At 43.3% G+C, this 24,768-nt stretch overlaps 2 protein-coding genes across 3 annotated transcripts in view; one reads left to right on the top strand and one right to left on the bottom strand.

Annotated features, from left to right (window-relative positions):
* LOC115776309 (scavenger receptor cysteine-rich type 1 protein M130-like) overlaps nt 1–7,481 on the top strand; it is a 41,450-nt gene extending 33,969 nt beyond the window's left edge. For both annotated transcript variants that reach the window (XM_030723932.1, XM_030723933.1), the window contains 3 exons: nt 110–436; nt 6,926–7,017; nt 7,113–7,481. In XM_030723932.1, the coding sequence (XP_030579792.1) occupies nt 110–436; nt 6,926–7,017; nt 7,113–7,166 (473 nt within the window). In that variant the 3' untranslated portion in view covers nt 7,167–7,481. The remainder of the gene's footprint in view (nt 1–109; nt 437–6,925; nt 7,018–7,112) is intronic.
* Nucleotides 7,482–11,306: 3,825 nt separating this feature from the next.
* LOC115776296 (uncharacterized) lies at nt 11,307–22,827 on the bottom strand. The gene is made up of 3 exons (XM_030723912.1): nt 22,796–22,827; nt 12,250–13,152; nt 11,307–12,123 (listed from the first exon to the last, which is right to left on the bottom strand). Exons 1-3 carry the CDS (start codon nt 22,825–22,827, stop codon nt 11,307–11,309), a joined length of 1,752 nt encoding a protein of 583 aa, XP_030579772.1.
* Between the last annotated feature and the right edge of the window lie 1,941 nt (nt 22,828–24,768).

The following is a 24,768-nucleotide window of genomic DNA, read 5'->3' as shown; positions in this document are numbered from 1 at the left end:
AGATTATCTCAACTTCTGTGCAGACATGGCAACGCTAGGAGGAAGCATTATGTTCAGTATTTGCTGCTTACTGTTTGAATAAAAAGTTGATGTAACCTTTTGTTTACAGACCTGCTGGTTCAGCCAAACATCTCTGTGTTCTTCATGGATGGGGTTTCCAAGGCCCAGCAGCAGGGGCTTCAGGTATCCAGGAGCTCCAACTTCACCATCAGCTGCTCCATCCAGCCACAGTACCCAGGAGGCTCCTTCCAGCTCACCTTCACCTCCTCCAACATAGCAATCAACTACAGCCAGCCAGCTGTCAATCACTCTGCCCACTTCCTGTTTCCTACTGCAGAGCCCGCCCACCAAGGAAACTACAGCTGTGTTTATCACGTCCATGTTTTTTCTCATAACTTCTCCTCTGAGAGCCGCCTGCTGTCTGTCACTGTCTCAGGTAAGATGAAGCAGAGCCTGAAATTTTCACTCTGTTTAAATCATATAAAAAACTATAGAAAAAAGCTCAATAAATCTAAATATAATACAATAAAGAAAGATTTTCAGTTTCTGTCCCTGTGACAGAAGTAATGAACAAAGAAATTCCAGAGTGACAGTTTGCATTCAGGTTTAGAAAAGGCCATCAAATCTAACTGAACGTGATTCTAAATCAGAGGTCACTAATAGGCGAATCTTGGTCCGAATCCGGACTGAAATGAGGTCTCATGTGGACCCAAACCTAAAACCAAAACAGAAATGCCCACTTAAAATCTTGAGGGCTTTCTGGTTTACCAGCACAGCTTTTACAGCCCTCACGGTAGTGCTGAAGCGTCCAAGAAAAGACACTGACCAATTGCATTCAAGTTTGGCCATATCACGTGATATGGCCAAACGTTGTAACAAACAGGGTTAAAGTTAACAAAAATGAACAAAATAACGAAAACTGAAATTGAAAAAACATTTTCGTTAATTCAGAAGACCCCTATGTCCACAACAATGAGGGAACAGTTTACCCTGCCTGGGATAGGGTTATTGGGGCCCCACCCTGGAGCTGGGCCTGGGGAGGGAGCTCGAGGGAGAGCGTCTGGTGGCCGGGCATTAGCCCGTGGTGCCTGGCTGGGCACAGCCCAAAGAGGTTACGTGGGCCTGCGGAGGCCCTGTCAGACCGATCCACTGCTATCGATACTGGCTATTGGGACATGGAATGTCACCTCCCTGGTGGGGAAGGAGCCTGAGCTAGTGCGTAAGGTTGAGAGATACCAGCTAGATATAGTTGGGCTCACCTCAACGCATGGCCTGGGCTCTGGAACCAGTCTCCTGGAGAAGGGCTGGACTCTGTTCCAGTCTGGAGTTGCCCGCTGGCTTGCTGCCTGTATGTCGAAGGTTTCACTGGTGTACGCGAGGATTGTTTCCCTGTGCCTTTGGGCCTGGGAACGGGTCCTGACTGTTGTTTGTGCTTATGCGCCAAATGAAAGCCTAGAGTACCCACCCTTTTTGGGCTTGCTGGGCGGGGTGGTTGAAGGTGCTCCATTCGGTGACTCCATCGTCTTGCTGGGAGAATTCAACGCTCACATGGGCAATGACAGTGAGACCTGGAGGGGCATGATTGGGAGGAATGGCCTGCCTGATATGAATCCAAATGGTGCCTTGTTATTGGACTTCTGTGCAAACCACAGTTTGCACACCATGTTTGAACACCATGTTCAAACATAAGGATGTCCATAAGTGCACATGGCACCAGGACACCCTAGGTCGCAGGTCGATGATCGATTTTGTAATCGTATCATCAAATCTGCGTTCTGGACACTTGGGTGAAGAGAGGAGCTCAGCTGTCAACTGATCACTACCTGGTGGTGAGTTGGATCAGGTGGCGGGGGAAGATGCTAGACAGACCTGGCGCACCTAAACATGTTGTGAGGGTGCATTGGGAACGCCTGGCAGAACCCCCAGTCCATGAAATCTTCAACTCCCACCTCCGGCAGAACTTCGACAGCATTCCGAGGGAGGCTGAGGACATTGAGTCCGAATGGACCATGTTTCGCACCTCCATTGTTGAGGCTGCTGCTCAGAGCTGTGACTGCAGCTCCAGCAGTGGCCAAAGCAAAAACTTGGGTGTGGGAGGAGTTCAGTGAGGCTATGGAAAAAGACTTTTGGAAGGCATCGAAGTGATTCTGGCAAACTGTCAGGCAACTCAGGAGGGGAAAGTGGTGCTCCACTCACACGGTTTATAGTGCGGGTGGGGTGCTGCTGACTTCAACTGAGGTTGTAGTCGGACGGTGGAAGGAATACTTCGAGGACCTCCTGAATCCCTCTGACACGCCTTCTGTAGTCGAACCTGAGTCTGGGGATGAGGGGGATGACTTGCCCATCACAGGAGGCGTGGTCACTGAGGTGGTTAAACAACTCCTTTGGTGGCAGGGCCCCTGGGGTAGACGAAATTCGGCCTGAGTTCCTGAAGGCTCTGGATTGTGTAGGGCTGTCTTGGTTGACACGCCTCTGCAACATCGCTTGGAGATCTGGGGAGGTGCCATTGGATCGGCAGACCGCGGTGGGGGTTCCCTATCTTTAAGAAAGGAGACCGGAGGGTGTGCTCCAACTTTCGGGGGATCACACTCCTCAGTCTCCCCGGTAAGGTCTATGCCAGGGTGCTGGAAAGGAGGGTCCGTCCATTAGTCGAACCTTGGATCCAGGAGGAACAATGCAGTTTTCGTCCTGGTCGTGGAATGCTGGACCAGATCTTTATCCTCCCAAGGATATTTGAGTGTGCGTGGGAGTTTGCCCAACCAGTCTACATGTGCTTTGTGGACTTGGAGAAGGCATTTGACCATGTCTCTCGGGGTATCCTGTGGGAAGTCTTGTGGGAGTATGGGGAGTCTGGCTCGTTGTTGCGGGCTAGTCAGTCCCTGTATAGTGGGTAATAAGTTGAACTCGTTTCCTGCGGGTGTTGGACTCTGTCAGGGCTGCCCTTTGTCACAATTCTGTTCATAATTTTTATGGACAGAATTTCTAGGTGTAGCCAAGTGGCAGAAGGTTTCTTCCTTGGTGGCCTCAGAGTCTCATCTCTGCTGTTGGCTTCATCAGGTGGTGGCCTCCAGCTCGCAGTGAAACGGTGAAATGGTTTGCAGCCGAGTGTGAAGCAGCTGGCATGAGAATCAGCAACTCTAAGTCTGAGGCCATGGTCCTCAGCCGGAAAAGGGTGGAGCACCCTCTCAGGGACGAGTTCCTGCCCCAGGTGGAGGAATTCAAGTATCTCGGAGTCTTGTTCACGAGTGATGGGAGAAGGGAGCGGGAGATCGACAGACGGATCAGGGCTGCTTCTGCAGTGATGCGGACGTTGCACCGGTCTGTTATGGTGAAGAGGGAGCTTAGTGTAAAAGCGAAGCTGTTGACTTACCAGTCGACAGTGGATTGATATGAAATCATTTTTTCCTCTGTAGCAGTTTAAGCTAGAGAGCGCCATCGGGCAACTTTTTGCGTGCGCGGGCTCACTGCGCTGTTCCACAAAGTAATGGCAGAGGTCTGCAGAGAAAGCGACAGAATCCCATAAAGGGGTTTTGAGTATGATAGCACAGATAGAAGCGAGTGTGTTTTTGTGGATGATGAAAACATGCGTGGAGCACTTCTCAAACGGAAAACCACCAACATCAAAGTCCACCTGAGAAGTGCACAACGGCTACACAAACTGTGGGTAATTAACACACAATCCAGCTACACAAGCATAAATGTGGACTAATTCTCACTTCCTGTGAGAATGAGCAAGATGGCGCCACTGTGTACGGCCTGCTGTCAGCTGTTCTGTGTATTGTTTGCAGTCACTCTGTTTATGGTAGTCATCTGCCCAGATGTGCGTAGGGTGGTAACAAAATGGATGGATGATAGTTTATCATCCGTCTTCTACTTCTTTTAATGACATGCAATCTACATTTTTTTTCCCCCAACTCCACTGGGGGTTCCGTGTGATCTACCTGCACTCCTCTTGCGATCGACCAGTAGATTGCGATCGACATATTGGGCACCCTTCCCTTAAATGAACTGGCACCTTTGTATCTCTCTGAGCTGCTTCACAGTCACACCCCTGTAAGAACTTTGAGGTCATCTAACCAGCTGCTCTTACAGAGGCCTAAAACTAGACAATAACAGAGAGGTGATCGAGCTTTTGCAGCAGCAGCACCAAAGCTATGGAACAATCTACCTCTTCATATCCACACAGCTCAGACGGTACACACCAGAGGTGGCAAAAGTACTGACATTCTGTACTTAAGTAGAAGTACAAGTACTTGTGTTAAAAAATACTTTAGTAAAAGTCGAAGTACTGATTCAACTTCTTTACTTAAGTAAAAGTAAAAAAGTACAGGCTCTGAAATGTACTCAAAGTAAGAAAGTAAAAGTAGCTCTTTGGAGGACGTTTCTACCTGCTATTTTTGTGTAAAACTAACCGAACCTCATTATATATTATTGTAATAATATAAAATAATACATGAGAATAGAAATGTTATTCCAATCTAAATTTTAATCCTAATGAATGCACTCAGCTTGAATCTGTTATGTAGGACACAAACTGTGAAAGGGAATTTAAACACAGCTCTGTTCTCTGTGTCCTCCATAGTAGAGGGTGACTGTGCCTCCACCTAAACACCAACATGAGGATACTCAGGGGTTACAGTGGGATTCAGAAGGTGGAGGAACCCTAAGATCAGCTGTAGTGGCTCTGCATGGGGAGAAGAATCACAACTTTCTACTGTGAGCTGCAGTAAATGATGTTGGTGTGCAGGCTGTGATCAGCTGACCTGCTGCTGCTGCTCTGAGGTTTACTGCTCTGTGTGGATGAACTGAACTCACAAAGATGTAACCCAGTATTTCACAGCTCTCTGAGCTGATCTCCATCCCCTACACTGACAGCATACAGGCTGTAGAAATGTTGGATTCAGTGAATGAATCTCAGCATCAGCAGCTTTGATTCAAACTCATCTCTGCTGCAATGATGTAACCTGTAACTCTGCCCATCAACGCAGCCTCTGTGCACCAACACAGAGCTTTACTGTAGTAAGTACAACAAACTAACCTATTTATTACACACTAAACTGCAGTATTTTCATAGAATCTTTGAATTACACAAAGTCAGCATACTTCAGTTTGTTTTCACTCCTTACCTTTAATTCTAGCCTCTCTTCTTCCTCTCCTGTCCTCTTTCTCCATCTCTGAGTGAACTTCTCTCTCTTTGCTCTCCCTGAAATACAGCAGCTCTTCTTTTAGCTAGCAGACACACTGTGTGACAAACTGCACACACTTTGTGTGTTTGCTGATATTTGTTGAGCATTTAGAAACGTTGCATTTACCTGCCACACGTTACTCCCTTCATGCTCGCTCCTCTTCAGTAGCGCTAGCTAAGCTGTTTATGTGCCGCAGCGCAACTTACGGACTCGGTCCGGCCCGATTATAGCACTATAAATGATACATTAATTATATGGGTTTGCGTATTTAATCCCTTTGTACGAGATAAGCCGATGATGGAGGATACGCAGTACGATTGTCTCTTATGTGTTATTATTCCTCCGTTTAGGCTCAGATCGTTTGATGTTTGACGGCGCACTGACCGGAAATAAAAACTTCTCTCTGACGTTAAAAAGTAACGAGTCTGTTTGAAAATGTAAGAAGTAGAAAGTACCGATACTTGTGTAAAAATGTAGGGAGTAAAAGTAAGAAGTACTCAGAAAAATAAATACTTAAGTAAAGTACAGATACCTGAAAAATCTACTTAAGTACAGTAACGAAGTATTTGTACTTCGTTACTTCCCACCTCTGGTACACACATATAAATCTCCTTCAAACTGATTCCTTCAAACAATTCAGTTTGTTTTTGTCCAACATTGGCTGTGTTCTGATGTTATACATCACGTGTACTGCACTGATGCTGAAGTTTGTTGTAGAGTTTATTGAGTTTTGGAGTTCATGTTTTTCTTTATGTTTCTCCTGCTGATGTTCATGTGTGTCCTTAATATTGCACATATATATATATGTTGAACGCACCGCTCCCACTATTGTAGCAACACCAGCCCAGAATACTTCCTCCAAGTACAACAACCGCGCAAAGGCGTCACTGACAGGTCAGAAACGTAAAACTGACAATGTAAATCACCGTTTTAGAAGAAGCTTTAATTTTACAGTTGTTAAATGTTCACTTGGTAAAGTTTCTTTTGTTGAAATATTTAATGCACTGCCTCATTTGGCCTTTATAGTTAGACAAATGCACTTTTGCAAATACATCTAAAATGTTAAAGAAGACTTTACTGTTGCAAAAGGTTGCTCCACATTATTTATTAAACATATGTGAGGTGAATAAATGCCTTGTTAAAAATATTCTGGTCAAGGTTTGGCCCAAATGTTAAAATTTGCAATGCACTTGAATTATTTTGCTCATCAATAAATGATGCAGTATAAAGCCTTTATTGTGAATTCCTGTATTTATTGATTATTTCAGGCAGTAGCATATTTAAGTCTCAAAAAATAATATAAGTAGGGGTCTTCGGCCCAGTGGCATCTCAAAATTTTCAAATCTGTCCCAGAAGAAAAAGTAATTGAATGGGCCTGATCTCTCATATTCTTTTAAAGAGATTAGAATCTGGTGTTTTCACTGGCATTCCTCATGCCTGGTTTAAATCATATTTTTCAGATCATAATCAGTGTGTTCAATTAAAAAATTCCAGATCACAAGCTTGCCCAGCTGTCATGATCTTCCCCAGGGCTCTGTCTTTGGTCCCCTTCTATTCATTATTTATCTTTTACCATATTATGGTTATTACCATGTTACTCTTTGCATTACTGTTTTTTTTATCTGAGCAGCTGTAACTCGGTTTCCTCTCAGGCTGATTCAGGTTCAGGTGATCTGAATAAGTTGAAGTTGATCTGAAGAGATAACTGAATATGAACATGTCCTTAATGAATCCATCAGATCCATCAGATCCAACAGTTCACACCATCACAGCAGTCGTCCTCCTGCTGATCCTGCTCTTTGTGATCGCTGCCCTTTATTTCTACTGTAAGGTACTGAAACATCTTTGTAGCTGAGAATGAAGCTCTCAGCCTGTTTACTGAAGAGAGGACTGATGCAGTCAGGCTGACCTGTAATGTCTCTGCAGGCCAGCAGGGGGCAGCAGCTGAGCAGAAAGGAGAACACTGAGCTGGTTTACTGAAACTTCAGTAATGATGGAGCGGTGAGCAGAGGAGGATCTCAGAGGACATCACTTCTCATCCAAATGAATTTCTCTGTGACCTGATGTCAGCTAACAGCTGTAAACTCACCTCACTGATGTTTGATTTGAACCTGACAGGAAAGCACCAACAAACATTAACCAATCAGGGCGTCTGGATCATTTCACATTTCAACCCTGGTAAAGTTATGCTGCTATTAAACTAAGTAATCATGTTAAATTTGATATTGTTATATCATTGCATCACATTTGGTAACATGCAACAGTTTTAGATCATATCCAGAGTTAATTTACTGGTTTAGGCCCAATTTGAAGAATCCATCAGGTTTCTATTCAAATAAATAAAAAGAAAACAAAATTTAATATTCAAAATCTCGTTTTTTTGTTTGTTTATTTATGAACAAAATAAATACATTTTAGTTGGTGCTGTGCAGCAGGATATTTGTGAACTGAAAAATGTTCTGTTGCTTGAAAACATGGAAAAACACTGACCTAGAAAACAGTTTAGTGACCTGGATGGCAGATCGGGGCTTCTTGAACTGAACATAATGGTAGAACTTTCTCTTACAGCATGTAATGATGTAATAGTGCTGTAATAAGGTGGAAACAAGCAGGTAATAATATGCAAACAGAAAGTTATTAACATTTATTTACTAAAACAATATCAAAGTAATGATCTCAGTAATTCATCTTGATGCTGCATTAATGAGGAGTTTTTATTTTAGTGTTTGTGTGCCTGCAGGTGAGACAGGAACATGCTGCTGTTTGCAGGTATTTAATAATCAGCCAGGAGCTGAGGAGAGACCATCCTGCTGCTCTCACAGTATCATACTCAGAATACAGTATGTAACAGGAATGTTAGTCAGCTGTGACTTTCCTCTGTTTCTCATATGAACCGTTTCAGTTGTTCATCTTCAGCTGCAGGTCTGAACACCCTTCAGTTCTTCAGAGCTCATGTCTGAACTTGAGCTCTGATTTTAATCATCCAGAGATTTCTTTACTCATTTCTTTATTATTCATTCTTGCGCACAGATTAGCTTTCAGCTAATCTTAGCTGCTAACTTCATTCCTGATCAGCTTATTAACTGAGACAGTGATGGAGCCTCAGCTCCTTCATGTCGGTGAGTCCGGTTCACCCTGTCGGTTAGAAACAGGCGGTCGTGGTTCTGGAGCTCCTCTCAGTCTCTGCTCTGTCTGTGATTCCTGAACACAGACACGTGAGTTTCTGCGTGACTGCAGCTGCCAATCAAAGCTGTCACTGTGACGTAGCAGGTCATTGCAGATATTCTGTGTATTCAGTATGAAAATGGGCCGTTAGCATTTCTGTTAACTGCCGTCTGTCACAGAGAGCAACAAATGTGTCAAAATGTTTTATTTTTACAATAATCACGGATTTTTAAAAATGTCCCCAAACATCTTTAGGACAATATTTAGGACATTATAAGTCCTAACTATTAAAAACTGCTGCGTAGCCTTACTTATAATAGTCTACACCAAATATGACCCTTTCTATGAATGAATTTTAATGCTTTGATGCTTTGATATTCAGCCTGGTTTCACGTCCACCCTGTTCCACTTACTTACAGCACAAACTCAAACTTTCTAACATTTTGATCATCAGGTTGACAAACATGCTAAAGCCCTGTTTGTGGTCTTCTTGTGTTTTTGCTGTTGTGTATCAGCTCCTCATTGGTTGCTAGGTTTCCTGGGTCTTTCTCTGCCTGCCTCTGGCCTCTGGTGGGCGGAGCTGCGGATTTCAGCCCTCATTAGTGGTTACACTGCCTGGTGGAAAAAAAAAAGGTCACACTAATATTTCATTGGACCGCCTTTAGCTTTGATTACGTCATGCATTCCCTGTTGCATTGTTTCGATAAGCTTCTGCAATGTCACAGGATTTATTTCCATCCAGTGTTGCATTAATTTCTCACTAAGATCTTGCAGTGATGATAGCAGATTCTGACCACTGCGCAAAGCCTTCTCCAGCACATCCCAAAGATTCTCGGTGGGGTTGAGGTCTGGACTCTGTGGAGGTCAATCCATGTGTGAAAATGATGTCTCATGCTCCCAGAACCACTCTTTCACAATTCAAGCCCGATGAATCCTGGCATTGTCATCTTGGAATATGTCAGGGAAGAAAAGATCCATTGATGGAATAACCTGGTCATTCAGTATATTCAGGCAGTCAGCTGACCTCATTCTGTTTAAGTGATCGCCGATCACCATCATTCAGGATTTTTTTCTGGCCACATTTCTTCCTTGAAGAAATCCTATCCTTCCAGTTTTTAACCTAATTTTATTAGTTTCTGCATCTCCTCAGATATTTTCTCTGCTTGATGCAGCCAATGATTTGACCCTTCTCAAACAGACTGACATCTTTTCCATGACCACGTGATGTGTCTTTTTACATGGTTGTTTAAGAAATGAGAAGCAGCTCATTGCACCAGTTGGGGTTAAATAACTTGTTTCCAGCTGAAAGATAATCGGCCTTGCAGGAATTATCCAATAGGAGGCCTGTTTGCGTAGTTAAATACAGGTATATATACACACACACATACATAAATAAAATAATAGTACTAATATTAGCCAGAGGAGTCTAGGTTAATTTATCATAAAAATCTTTCTTTTTATTTTTGCTCTTTATATCAAACCCAAAAGTTCATTCAGGTGAAAAAGTCTTTATATTCAAAGTGGATGCAGGAAATATGTTATTAAAAGCTTTGTAATTATCTATTACATTTATAGAATGAGTTTTTATTATGGTTATTATTTTATTTCATAGATGTTAGAACCTTCAAATAATTATAATTGAATTAAACAGTGGAATTATGAATGAAGGACGTTTCATCCAGTGAATGTAAATGAAAACTGAAGAGCTTCTTCATTAATTCAGGGACATTTTAGAAAGTGTAAATATGACAGTGAGCGTGCATTGATTATTAATAGAGATGAGACTGATAACAGCATAACACCCTGAGCTGGACCAGAATATCTTTGAATAGTTTAATCAGCCCTCTTTCAGATAAAATGATGAACTCATGGAAAATGTTACTAATTTTACAGCATCAGTTCTTAAAATCAAACTTATGAGAAAAATGACCCCAAATCAGAGAATCACTAATAATCAGAGAAACTTCTCAAAGTGGATCTCAGCAGGATCTCCTCAGTCATGGAACACAGCTCCCTCTAGTGGTCAGTGCTGAGCTCCTCACAGGTTCTTCCTGATCTCTGGATGAAATCTCAGCTCTGATGGAGCTTTGTGTGTGTTTGCTGAGTGTGTGTGAGAGCTGCTGCTCACTATAAACTGAAAGTGTTTGAGGAACAAAGAGAAACAGACGTTTGTTGGAGAAAGCTGAGCAGAAAGAAGCAGCAAACTGACTGAATGAAGCAGAGATTTGATTGAGGACTGACAGAAAAGTGCATCCAGCAGGAGATGATTTCATGTGGAAGAACAGAATCTAGAGAATCTGAACAAATCAAGTCCAACATCAAAGGATCCAAATGTTTCCACTCGGCCTGAGTCATCAGGAATATTTCAGAGTCATTAAGAGCATGAACACACATGAAGAATCCAAGAAGATCAGATTTCAGGACTCTTCACAAACACTGAAGAGTCAAAGTTGGATTGAGTCTTTCTGCCCTGTGTCTGAGTTCAGTGTCTCTAACATCCTCTGTACTCACTGATTAGAAAGACAGCAACATGTTGGACTGTTCCTGGATCAGTCAGTGACATGTTCCTGTCCCACAACCACTTTACTGACACTGAGTCACCATGAGAGGAGCAGCAGAATAAAGCTCACACTGACAACATTAGAACCACATTAGAACAACGAGACAGAAACACATGTATTTGTGGAGAACACAGAGACACTGTGGGTTTAGTTTGTGACATCAGGGAGGGAGGGGCTGCTCTCACAGACTGCTGTACTGATCATTAACCAGCAGGTGGCGCCCTCACTGCTGTCAGCTCAGTCCCAGCTGATCCACATATGCATTAATACACAATTTAATCTTCCTCCACCACATTTCTGTTAAGATATGAACATGATATTAAAGTTATTGGGGTTATAATAAAATACGTTTTTCATGATTAAAACGTTCTGCTTCATCTCCTTCACAGGTCCTTTAACTTCTTTTCCCAAATGCTGTTAGTTTATTCCACATATATCCCAGAGCTGTTCTGCTTCCTTCATCCACTCTGCTTCTCATCTCCTCCAGTTTCTGGACCTTCTCTGTGTCTCCTTCCTCCTTCATCTTCTCAATCAGCAGGCTCAAGTGGGCAACAGTGGAAACTGAATCAGCTTTCAGGGCGATCTGCTGCAGGCTGACAACATGTTGGTAGGACTCATCCAACCACTGTGATTTCTCTGCTGTCAGCTGCTTCATTTCTTCTTCAAGATTTTCCAAAAGACTCTTCTTCTTCTCATTTTCGTTTTTTTTCTTTTCATACTTCTGTTGCATTTCTGGTTTGTTCAGCAATGAATCAGCTGCTGTCAGGTTGTTAATGCCCCCTTTAAGACTTTCCATCTTAGTCTTCTTCAATTGACTTTCCAACTTATTTGTTTCGTATTTCTTTTTCATTTCTTCATTGGTCTTCTGAACTCTCCTGGTCTTGGTCACATATCTCCACTTTTCTTTCACATGAGTTGACACAGGACACTTCTTGGTACAAACAGTGCAGCGGCCTTTTTTCATGACCTCACAGTCTTTAGGATACCAGGCCACTGTGCATCCAGGATAGTGACAGTTCTCCTCACAGACTGTACAGCAGGTAGCTGCTTCATAAAAAGCCAACCCCCACATCCCACCATCAATGGGTTCTTTTTCTTTGTAGGGCTCATCAAATTCTACAGTGAAGTTCTCGTTCTTCATCATCTCTTCTTCGTGTTTTTTTAGAGTTTCTTGAATTTTTTCAAGTTCTTGTTTTTCTTGTTCTCCTTTACTCTTTAGAGTTTCTTGAATCTTGAGAATTTCTTGAATGTTTTGTTCTTCTTGTTTCTGTAGAGCTTCTTGGATCTCTAGAGCTTCTCGGATTTGTGTGATTTCCTTCTGTTTTAGTTCAATAAACTCGATTCTCTCTTGCAGGTTTTGGATGCAGGCTTTCAGTCTGATGCGTTCATTTAACACTTCAACTGTTTTCATCAGTTTTTGAGGTGCTGTTTTTTCCAAAAATGCAAAGAATTCTCTCATTCCTTCCTCAGTTACTCTCCATGCATTTTTCAAGGCCAGCTTATTTCTTTTTGTTCTCTCTTTCTTCTGTTGGTTATTAAACAGGAAGTGAACAGGCTCATTCTCCTCATTGGCACATTTAATTTTTGCACCTTTAAGAGCTTCAAGGGCATCCTCAGGCGTTACACCATCTGAATGTGTGATGAGAGCTACAATGTTTTTCTCCATGTTTTTTCCAAACAGAGACATCACTGAATCAAAGCTGTACATCAGTCGGTCACTCAGTCGATTATCTGTTGCCTTCATCACCAGACCCACTGCATGAACTTCTTGAACTCCATCATCTGATCGAAACAAATCCAATAATCTCTCACTAACAATGTCATCTCGTTCAATCCCTCTGGTGTCTCCATATCCAGGAGTATCAATGATGGTCAGAGAGTAGGGCAGAGTTTCACCTTCATAACCAAAGATCTCGTACACGATCACATCTGGTGTCTGACTTCCTGTCTGACTTCTTCTCTCCTCCTCTACGATCTGAAACCAGACTTCATCCTCAAACTTCACTCCCATGCTGTAGTTGATCAGAGCGTTGATCAGAGTAGATTTTCCTGTTCCTGTTTCTCCAGCAAGTAAGATGGTTTTATTGATCTTGTTCACATTTCTTTCACCAACAGTCATTCTGGTCAGAGTTCCAAACTCCTGTTTCTTTGGTCTCAGCTGGTAGACAGCAGGAGGTCCTGAATGGATCAGAATACTTCTGGAGATGATGTTCTTGTATTTGGATGCGACGCCACTGATCCTGAGAAGCAAAAATATTTATTTAGCACTAAATGACAACAGTCACCTCAAGGCTCTTTATATTGTAAGGTAAAGACCCTATGATAATTACAGAGAAACCCCAACAGACAGGGGTATTCAACTAAAAATTAAATAAAATTTCTTGAAGCCAAGGTCTGGAAGATGATAATGTCTCTCTCTATCTCTGTAGCATGATATATATTTAAGCAGTTTATATGTAATCAATACCTCACTGTCAAATTAATTCAATACAATTCAAAATCATTTTCACAATATTTATTTGGACATAACATATATGTGTGACTGCTGAAATCTATAATGTTCTCTCATTTACCAAATAAAATAGGCCTGCATTTCAAAATAAGAGAAAATAAGTGAAATGTGAAAAGTGTGCATGTGTGGCACCTTGATGGAGATGGAGGCAGAGAAATGGATGCCCCCCCATTTAATTTTTACTTACAAAAAGGACATATATATGTGGTACAGTCACTGTTAGTCTGTTTGACTGTCAAATTGTCTGAATGTGTGTTTTGGGGTTTGATGTGTAGTGCCGCCAGTGCTTACCGCATGAGCAGCTGACACCCAGAAGAAGAAAGCTAGTCAGTTGTGATGGCAGACTTTACAGCGAGTGCTCTCCAAAAATAAAACTCTCTTTATTTCCACAGGTAAGCCAGTTATACACAACACTTAAATGATAGACAACAGTAGCAATAGATCATAAATACCCAGGACTGTCAAAGAGATCGAGCTAAAGAGTAAAATGATAGGTTTGTGTTTTGTAAAAGAATCGTCACACTGTGATTGTAAAATGGCAGATGTGTCCGCGACTACCATGACGATTAATCAGATAAATGTTTACTGTTTGTGAAGGTTAAAATGATAAGAGTAAACTGCAGAAGGAAGCAGATTTTTCAGCACAGAAAGCATGAGTGGCTGGTGAAGAGTACGTTGGCTAGAACGAGTCTGTCAGGGTAATCAGCCTATATCAGAGCTAAGTGTAAAGCTAAGCTAAAGCACCAAGTGGTGGCTGTGTATTAGTACAGACCTAGTGAGTCGTGATGGAAGTCTATGGACTCTATATCCATGTTATGTGTGTTAAAAGCAAGGCTTTGTATTTTGTGTTCTGCTAAAGTTTAACATGCCTGAAGTTTATTTTAAGAAGGGTACATTCAACTTAACACTGTGTTTTGAGTTCGTAAAAGAATCTGCTTCTAGAGTTTTTGATTGATTGATTTTCTTTATTTTGGACATATAAACAACAAACCCGTATACATATATTGGCATACTTAAATACACACCGACATGCCTACGTATACACACATACACAGACACATGCCCATTCAAAATCAAACAAAATCCAACATACCATAGAACAAACTGTAGGACGCTATGCTGTAGTATCAAGAGACCTCGTGAATCTCTGCAGCATTGTACATGGCAGCGTGAGTTTAACTCCGAAATGCTTCCGTGATTTAGTTTTTTCTCGCCAACTTACTACTAGAAGGTAATAATTATATATATCTCTAGTTAATGTAAATTATTTTCAGCACTCTGGAGGACGGTGACGAGGACCTGCACAGTTTGCAACTTTATACTGACCAGTGTTTTGAGAGAGTCTTTATGGGGAAAACTGACAAGACGCCGACTCCCTGAACCAGCAAGGGAACTCCGTCCACAAAAAGAAGCCGCCCTGAAAATTCCCCAGAGGTGGTATCGCCACCCACCCCCAATATTGTGGGCATTCTGGAGTCCATAAGCAACAAGCTGTCCAGCTTTGACGCCCGCTTGGCCCTAGTTGAAATCCTCCACAAGGAGTTTCAGGCCCTGCGGGAGTCAGTCGAGTTCAGCCAGCATCAGGTGGAAACACTGGCTGCTGAAAACGCTGTCCTCAGAGAGTCGGTGAATTCCCTCACCGAGGAAATGACCCGGCTCTCAGAAGGACATAAGAAAATTAAAGAATCGGTTATCGAGCTTAACCCCAGTAAGCTTACTGGGGTTAGGTTAATTGGCTAATCTAAATTGCCCATAGGTGTGAATGTGAGTGTGACAGGTTGTTCGTCTCTCTGTGTTGGCCCTGTGACAGGCTGGCGACCTGTTCAGGGTGTACCCTGCCTCTCGCCCTATGACAGCTGGGATAGGCTCCAGCCCCCCCGCGACCCTGACCAGGATAAGCGGAAGCGAATGGATGGATGGATGGATGGTTATCGAGCTTCAGGCCCGCAGCCAGGGCCGTATTACCGACCGGGCGAGTGGGGCTGGCGCCCCGGGGCCCATGGATCCAGGGGGCCCAGGGGGGGGCCCAACAACAATCCAGATACCGATGTCGATGCTGATTGCGATAGAGCCCTCTATTCTAGGATCTTCTTTAGTTGTACTTCTTTAGTCTATAAGGGTTACCTGAAATGGGCTGGGGGTAGTGACAGCAGTCAGAGGGCCCTCGGCCACAGGACATAGGAACCAGAGGGCCCCTGGCCCAGGGGCCCTGGGCCATGTCGTACAGCAACCAGAGGGCCCCTAGGCCACGGAGGACGGCAATCAGAGGGCCCCTGGGCCACAGGGGATGGCAAAGGGCCCCTGAACCCAGGGCCGTATTACCGACCGGGCGAGTGGGGCTGGCGCCCCGGGGCCCATGGATCCAGGGGGCCCAGGGGAGGCCCAACAACAATCCAGATACCGATGTCGATGCTGATTGCGATAGAGCCCTCTATTCTAGGATCTTCTTTAGTTGTACTTCTTTAGTCTATAAGGGTTAACTGAAATGGGCTGGGGGGAGTGACAGCAGTCAGAGGGCCCTCGGCCACAGGACATAGGAACCAGAGGGCCCCTGGCCCAGGGGCCCTGGGCCATGTCGTACAGCAACCAGAGGGCCCCTAGGCCACGGAGGACGGCAATCAGAGGGCCCCTGGGCCACAGGGGATGGCAAAGGGCCCCTGAACCACGGGATATGGCAACCAGAGGGCCCCTGGGCCACGGGGGACGGCAATCAGAGGGCCCCTGGGCCACGGGGGACGGCTATCAAAGGGCCCCTGAGCCACGGGATATGGCAACCAGAGGGCCCCTGGGCCACGGGGGACGGCAATCAGAGGGCCCCTGGGCCACGGGGGACGGCAATCAGAGGGCCCCTGGGCCACGGGGGACGGCTATCAAAGGGCCCCTGAGCCACGGGATATGGCAACCATAGGGCCCCTGGGCCACAGGAAATGGCAATCAAAGGGCCCCTGGGCTATGCGGTACGGCGACTAGAGCGCCTAGGGGGACAGCAATCAAAGGGCCCCTGGGCTACAGGATATGGCAACCAGATGGTCCCTTGGCCATGCAGTACGAAAACCAGAGGGCCCCTGGGCCACAGAATATGGCAACCAGAGGGCCCCTGAGCCATGATGTATGGCAACCAGAGGGCCCCTGGGGCATGGGGGACGACAACCAGAGGATTCCTGGGCCATGAGGAATGGCAGCCATTGTAAGAGAAAAACCAATATGGATTTTCCAGTGGACTCAGTCCTGCTAAAAATCACAGAAAGTCGCAATTGGCTCTCTGAAAAGTCGCTTAAAGTCACCACATGACATCATGACATTACGTATGATGTCACAGCACCATGCACGCAATGCCAATCTCTAGAAAACGTGTGGGGACGGTTATGTCTGTAGTAGAAGAAGACAGTGCTAGCGGATTTTTACAGATCAGAGCTAATCTGCAGCACTGATTCACTGTTAGAAATGCTTCTGACAGCGGCGCAAAGTTACAGTTATGTTGAGAACAATGATTTTTGTCACTTTAAAGACGAGCAGCCAGATTCACCAAAAGGTTGCGAAAGTTGCTAAATGTTTTTTTGTCGCTAGGGACGCCCACAAGTGCGGACGTTTTTCCTTTCCAAAACCCCGCCACTCCGAACGGGGTTAGGGTTAGGGTAAGGGGGTAGGGATATGCACCCCCGGTTTCGGGTTTCGGAGTAGCGGGGTTTCGTAATGGAGAGGTGTAACCCCCACAAGTCACTAAATCTAACGGCAAAGTTTCTCAATTGACAACACCTGCTTCGTGACCACAACGTATCCTGGGCCTAACGCTGGCCCCAGTAGAGAGCTAGTAGAACTTGTATCTATTTTCTGTGGGAAGTGATTTCGATGGTGATTCACTTGTCATGATACCTATTAGTTGTCTTCGGGGAGAGTAATAGACAAGTAGACATTCACCTTCGGAACACCAGGTTTTGTACCACTTCACTTTGTAGATTACGCTTCCATATGTCCCACAGTTAAGTGAAAATTGAATCTAATATTCTTAAATCCATTTATCGAAACTTCTATCAATATTATTTTATTAATATCTCACATATCAGATTTAGCCACCAACAATTTGTTTAAAAGCTCATAGACATTTACATAATATTATAACTGTATTGGAATAAATTATATTGTACTTAAAGACTTATGTCATTGAAAGAGCAACTGTATTTTTTCAGTGAATAAATTTGGATTTCCAATGACGATTTTCCAGTGGACTCAGTATTGTTAAGAAAATCACAGAAAGTTGTTATTGACTCTCTCAAAAGTCGCTAGAAGTCGCCAGATAAAGTCATGACATTATGTATAATGTCACAGCGTTATAACGGGTGCACGGCTACGACTATCCTACAAGAAGGCAGTGGGATTCATGTCGCTATTGCGACATGCTGCTATGCCGACAATTGATGTCTATTGTCGGCATAGCGATATGTGCCTAACCCAAAACTATTCCTAACCTTAACCATCAGTGAAGAAGTGTCGGAATAGCGACATGTCGACATAGCGGGATGTCGGAATAGGTATTGCTAACCAAGGCAGTGCTAGCAGCTTTTTACAGATCAGAGCTAATCTGCTGCCCTATTTCTCCATTAGAATGGCTTCTGACAGTGGCGCAGGGCTACAGTTGTGTTGAAAAATAATGCTTTTGTCACTTAAAAGACAAGTAGCCAGATTCGCCATAAAATCGCCAAAGTCAGTAGATGGTTTCTTTTATCGCTAGAGATGCGCACAAGTTACTAGACCTAGCAACACTGTCGCTTTGTGACCACCGCATATCCTGGGCCTAACGCTGGCCCCAGTAGAGAGCTAGCAGAACTTGTATCTATATTCTGTGGGAAGTGATTTCGCTCCTGCACAATATTGTTTGCACACAAAATGACATGGTGATTCACTTGTCATTATAACCTATTAGTTCTCTTCGGGGAGAGTAATACACCAGTAGATATTCACCTTAAGAACACAAGGTTTTGTACCTCTCAACTTTGCAGATTTCGCTTGCATATGTCCATATGAACAAATTTGGATGTCCAATATGGATTTTCCTGTGGAAATCACAGAAAGTCACTATTGGCTCTCTGAAAAATCGCCAGATGACATCATGACGTGACATATGACGGCAAAGCGTCATACACAATGCTCATCTCTAGAAAACGTGCATGCATGGCTGCGTTCATAATGCAAAAGGGCAATGCTAGCAATTTTTAAAGATTAGAGCTAATCTGCAGCACTATTTCACCATGAGAAACACTTCTGATAGCAGCACAGAGTTACATTTATGCTGAAAAACAATGACTATGCCGGGTGCATGTCGCTATTGCCATTGATTTCTATTGTCGGCATAGCGGTATGTTTTGGTTTTGTTTATTACTGACACACTGTTTAATTAAATGTGCCTAACCCAAAACTATTCCTAACCTTAACCGTCAATAAAGGCATATGCCTTACCCTAAAACTATTCCTAACCCTAACCGTCAGTAAAGGCAAATATTTATTACATTAGTTGTTGGAATAGCGGCATGTCGGGATAGCGAGAATCAACGGACAATGCCACTGAAAAGATGAGTTGAGTCATCAGCTGACCAAAAAGTTGCCAAAGGCGCTACACGACATTTTTAGTTGCCAGGGACCATCAAAAGTCACTGAATTGGCCACAAGTAGTGGACTGAAAGAAGGGGTGGAGACTTTGGCTCTCTCTATATATATATAACCCCCTGCATCACTTCTGTTCACTCAGAACTTGACCTTGGCTTACTGCTTGACAAATTGCTTTGCATTCAACCTGTGCAACATCACTTGTTTAGTTGTAATAATCAACAGCCTTTTTAAAGGCTTGCATTCATTTGTATCATATTATATTAAGCTATACTATATCATTATACGTATAGTTTAATATTCAACAGCCTTTTTAAAGGCTTGTATACATTTATATTATATTGTATTATATTATATCATACTATATCATCATATGTAGTTTAATATTCAACAGCCTTTTTAAAGGCTTGTATACATTTATATTTTATTATTGTGTACTATATCACATTATACTATATCACATTATACCTTTAAAGGTTAAAAGCCTACCTTAAAAGGCTAGTGTATTTCGTGTTTAAATATAACACCTTCCGAACTTTAAGGAGTGTTGTATTGTATTTGGCCATTCTCTGGCAACTTCATTTAGTGAATTTAGCGACATTGCCTATTAGTTTTGATATGTAAACAACAGCTACTTTCTGCCTTTAAGCTTCACACTGCAACTTTTGGCCATCTTTAATAACTAAAAAGCTGATAAGCGACTTTTTCCCATTTTAATCATTTCATCATATTCTGTTCTGTCTTAGGAAGTCTTACACGGTTGAGATATTACCTTTATCTAGCTTCTGCCCTTAATCATATATCGTGTTGTCATCAAGTGACTTTTCACAGAGCCAGTGGCGACTTGGTTTTTTGTTTGTCTTGTTTTTTTTTTTTGTTTTTTTTTGCAACTGTCATTAATAGTAGGCCTATGGATTGCAAACAAAAAAGTGGCGCTTCAAAGCGAAGAGCCAAAAAAAACAGAGAGGCAAAACAGGCTGACTTCTTAAAAAATGTGCCTTCGATTTCTGGCTTTTTTGATAAGCCAAAGGATTCCAATGTTGATACCAATGTTGATAATGTCATCAGTGGTCCGAGTTGCAGCAGTGTAGAGAGCACCACTGATTTGATCATGCCGGAGCCCACACAGATCCAATCCGGTGTAGACCTGGCCTCTCAGGCTCAGGCTTCAGGGCCACACACAGAGCTCAGTTTCCACTCAGAAGCTGGGGACACCATCTCCAGTCATGGATCTTCTGCTTCATGCTCAAATACCACAGCCATTCCAGACTCGTGTACTCTTACAACAGCAGACTCACTGTCAGACCAGGAGGAGTACACTGAGACCAGTATCCCATTAGCAGCTAGGACCTCAAACTCCTGGTGTGAAACCGTTAATGACCCTACTTTGTGGCCAAATGCCATTACTGAACAGGCTAAGTCGATTCTGGTTAGTAGAGGAGCAGTTGCTTTTCAAAATCAGAGTGAAAAGTACCCTGCCTCAATTAGAGATATGACCATGGGGGGTGGCACTAGGAGTTTCACAAATTCCTTAGTCAAATGCTGTCTACCTAATGGTCAGTCTGTGGAAAGGCAGTGGCTCCTTTACTCACCTTCCTCTGGTTGCATTTATTGTTTTGCTTGCAAACTGTTCTCAAGTAAGTGCAATGCATTTGTCAATGGGTTTTCTGATTGGAAACATTCTGAGCGTATCGGTGAGCATGAGAGGAATGAGGAGCATAGGGCTTGCATGTTAGCATTACACAGTCGTTCCAAAGACACAGGAAGAATTGATTCTGATCTTATGAAACAAATTGATGCAGAAAGGCAATACTGGCGGGACGTTTTGAGAAGAGTTGTTGCTGTAATTCAGTTTTTGGGAGAGAGGGGCCTTGCGTTCAGGGGAGATGACGAGCAGTTTGGATCACCTCACAATGGTAATTTCTTAGGCATTATCGAACTGTTGGCCAAATTTGACCCTTTTCTAGCTGACCATCTCCAAAGGTTTGGAGGCAAGGGCAAAGGCTCTGTGTCCTATCTCTCATCCACAATCTGTGGGGAATTTATCCACTTAATGGGAGAAAGAACAAAGGAAGCGATTATCAGTGAGATAAAAGAGGCCAAATACTTTTCTGTTATCGTTGACTCCACTCCCGATCTTGCACATGTGGACCAACTCACTTTTATTTTCAGATTTGTTGAAGCTGGGGGAGACGTTGTTGAGCGGTTTCTGGGTTTCGAGCCTATTGAGAATCATAGCGGGAGCAATTTGGCTGAGTGTGTTGTTGCAATGGTGGAGAACCTGGGCCTAGACATAAGTAACTGTCGTGGCCAGTCTTACGACAATGCAAGTAATATGTCAGGAAAGTACAATGGAGTTCAAGCTCATCTGAAAGGCATAAACCCATTGATTTGTTATTTCCCCTGTGCTGCGCATTCATTGAATTTAGTTGGTGTCAATGCTGTTGACAGTAGCCCAGAAGCTGGGCGTTTCTTTGACTTCCTGCAATCTTTGTACACATTTTGTGCCTCTTCAACACACAGGTGGGGAAAGGTTTTCAGAAATACAAATGTGAAACTCACACTGAAGTCCTTGTCAGGCACTCGCTGGAGTGCAAGAGCTGAATCAACAAATGCTCTGTGGAAATATTATGCACAACTGAGAGATTCACTGAACAATATTTCCAAAGATCCACAGGAGAAACGTGACACTAGAAGTGAGGCCTCTGCACTTTGTGGCAAGCTGGACACCCTAGAGATAGCTGTCATGGCATACTTTTGGGATACAATACTGCAGCGGTTCCAAGCCACAAGCCTGCAGTTACAGAAACCTAACATCAACATAAATACGGCAACACAGCTTCTCAGTTCTCTTTGTGATTTTGTGGCAGCACAGAGAGACAATTTTGCCCATTTTGAAAGATCAGCCTTAAGTGTTACTGATTCAGTCTCCCAAGACTACAGACATGATCTCCAGCGCACAAAGAAGCGCAAACATATGGCTGATGAAAGTGCAGAGCCAGATGTTAAATTAGGTGGAAAAGAAAAGTTTCGAATTGAAACGTTCAATGTTCTAATTGACAAGCTTGTGTCCTGTCTTGACCATCGGTTAACTGCATACACACACTTGACCAATCTTTTTCATGTTCTTTTCATGCCTGATAATATGTCAATCAGTGAGCTCACTTCAAGGGCCGAAGCACTTGCTGCAGCATATCCCACTGATCTAACCATGAGCCTGGCAGATGAACTTGTTCAATTCAAATCATTCATTCCAAAAGAACAAAGATGCCCAAATACAATGCTAAAGACCGTGGTAAATTTGGATTTGCAGTCCACTTTTCCAAGTCTTTACATCGCACTTCGACTGTTCTTGACTCTGCCAATTACGAACTGTGAAGGGGAACGGTCATTCTCCAGAATGGCTCGAATAAAAAATGAGCTCAGGATGAAAATGACCCAAAATCGTCTGAACTCCCTCTCACTTCTTGCAATTGAATCACAGTTTGTGCAACAGCTGAACTTTGATGAGTTGGTAGATGATTTTGCACGAAGGAAGAGCAGAAAGAGACTTTTGTAGGGGAGTGTGTGTCGGGGGGGGGGTTGGGTTGGTATGGGCTCGGAGCGGGAGGGGGGGAGGGGGGGCCCTTGCAATCTCCTTGCCCCGGGGCCCAGACCCACCTTAATCCGGGCCTGCCCGCAGCATGAGAGAAAATCTCGTATTTTCAGGTATCCCAGAGAAGGCAGAGGAGGACCAGGAGGCTACAGTGAAGGAGTTTATCCAAACTCACCTGAAGCTCCCAGAGGACACCGTGAAGACCATCGCCTTCCATAGAGTCCACCGCCTGGGAGGGAAGCGACCCGGAGCACGCAGACCCAGACCGATCGTAGCCAAATTCGAACACTTCAAACAAAAAGAGCTGGTGAAGAGCCGCGGCCGGGAGCTGAGAGGGACGGACTTCAGCGTCAAGGACCAGTTTCCAAAGGAGATCCTGGAGCGACGTGAGGTCCTGTTCCCCATCCGGAAGAAGTTCATACAGGGAGGCTCCCGGGCTGTGATCGCAGTTGATAAACTTTATGTGAAAGGACAGCTTTACCACGACAAAAACACCAGCCATGGCTCTACTGATTGATCAGGTGATCTGTGTCCATACTGAGATTTCTGTCTTATTTTCTCCTTCAACTCTAATTTTCATTGGTTAACCGGGTTAATACAATAGTCAATGCTGAATTAATCAGCATAGTATGTTGTTGTCATTTGCTCATTTGTTTTGTTTTCTCCACCATTTTCAATATTGTTGTTTTAGATAAATAAATCTGGAAAATTTCTGGCCAACCAGTTAAAATTAAATAAAGAAAAAACAGCTATTCATTCTATGAAAGATTCAACTGGTAACGTTACTCATGACCCACAACAAATAAATAAATGTTTCAAAGACTTTTATTAAGCCTTATACTCACAGATTGATCCATCTGATGCTGAAATTGAAGAATTTCTTAACAGTATAAATCTACCAAAGCTAAATGATGAACAGGTTGCAGCTCTGGATTCACCTTTCTCAGTGTCTGAATTCCAAGATGCCCTACAGCATCTCCCAAATAATAAGGCCCCTGGTCCAGATGGGTTTCCAGCTGAGTTTTATAAAGAATTTTGGTCTGAGCTAGAACCCATTTTTTTCAGAATGGTAACTCAGATTCAGAACAATCACACAATATCTCCAAATATAAACTCAGCCAACATCAGCCTGCTTCTTAAACCAGGCAAAGACCCCACACTTCCATCCAGCTACCGCCCAATCTCACTCATAAATGTAGATCTTAAGATAATTTGCAAAGTCTTGGCCAGAAGATTAGAAAATATTACCCCACTCATAATACATCCTGATCAGACAGGTTTTATCAAGGGTCGACATGCAGCCAATAATACACGCAGATTAATAAATGTAATAGATTACTGTTCCATTAACAAATTAGAAACCACAGTTGTCTCTGTAGATGCAGAGAAGCCGTTTGACCAGGTTAACTGGAAATTTTTATTGGCAGTTCTACAAAAATTTGGATTTGGTTCTTCCTTCATTAACTGGATCAAAACACTATACAGCTCCCCCAATGCACGGGTTAGGACAAATGATCTTATTTCCCAAAGCTTTAGTCTGCAGAGGGGCACCAGGCAGGGCTGCCCACGCTCTCCTTCACTTTTTGTCATCATTATTGAGCCACTGGCAGCAGCAATTAGACAAAATGCAAATATTAAAGGAATTCAAACAAAAAGTACAGACCATAAGATAAGCCTTTATGCTGATGATGTATTACTTTTCCTTGGGAATCAATTATAATTACATTGATAGATAAGTTCTCATCAGAAGGTATAGTAAGGAGCAGTGACGAAGAAGAATGAAGTTGGCGTGAGGGAGTATAGTAATGGATTAGAACAGCAATGTAGGGGGAGCAAGGCTATGGAGAGTTTTGAAGGTGAGAAGAAGAATCTTGTATTTGATATGGTAGTCTATTGGAAGCGAATGTAGGTCCTGAAGGATGCAAGTGATGTGTTGAGTAGAGGAGGTTCGGGTAATGATATGTGCAGCAGAGTTTTGAACCATCTGAAGTTTATGGAGAAGTGTGAGCGGTAGACCAGGGAATTGCAGTAATCCAAACGAGAAGTGACAAGAGCGTGGACAAGAGTTGCAGTACTGGCAGGTGTAAGAGAAGGACGGAGGCGATTAATGTTATGTAAGTGAAAATAAGCAGACCGAGTGAGGTTTGA

The sequence above is a fragment of the Archocentrus centrarchus genome, unplaced genomic scaffold (genome assembly GCF_007364275.1).
Source record: "Archocentrus centrarchus isolate MPI-CPG fArcCen1 unplaced genomic scaffold, fArcCen1 scaffold_30_ctg1, whole genome shotgun sequence".
Taxonomy (NCBI): domain Eukaryota; kingdom Metazoa; phylum Chordata; class Actinopteri; order Cichliformes; family Cichlidae; genus Archocentrus; species Archocentrus centrarchus.
Note: the sequence above shows the minus strand (reverse complement) of the source record. Positions and strands in the feature narration are given on the sequence as shown.

Bases quoted from the DNA above. Each gene is read 5' to 3' on its own strand.
- LOC115776296 (XM_030723912.1), bottom strand. From the start codon at position 22,827: ATGGTCTTCACGGTGTCCTCTGGGAGCTTCAG. The intron at 13,153-22,795 runs GTGAGTTTGGAT...TTTGCTTCTCAG, and splicing joins GTGTCCTCTGGGAGCTTCAG to GATCAGTGGCGTCGCATCCA. The intron at 12,124-12,249 runs GTTTATTGAACT...AACTCTAAAGAG, and splicing joins AACCTGCAAGAGAGAATCGA to TAAAGGAGAACAAGAAAAAC.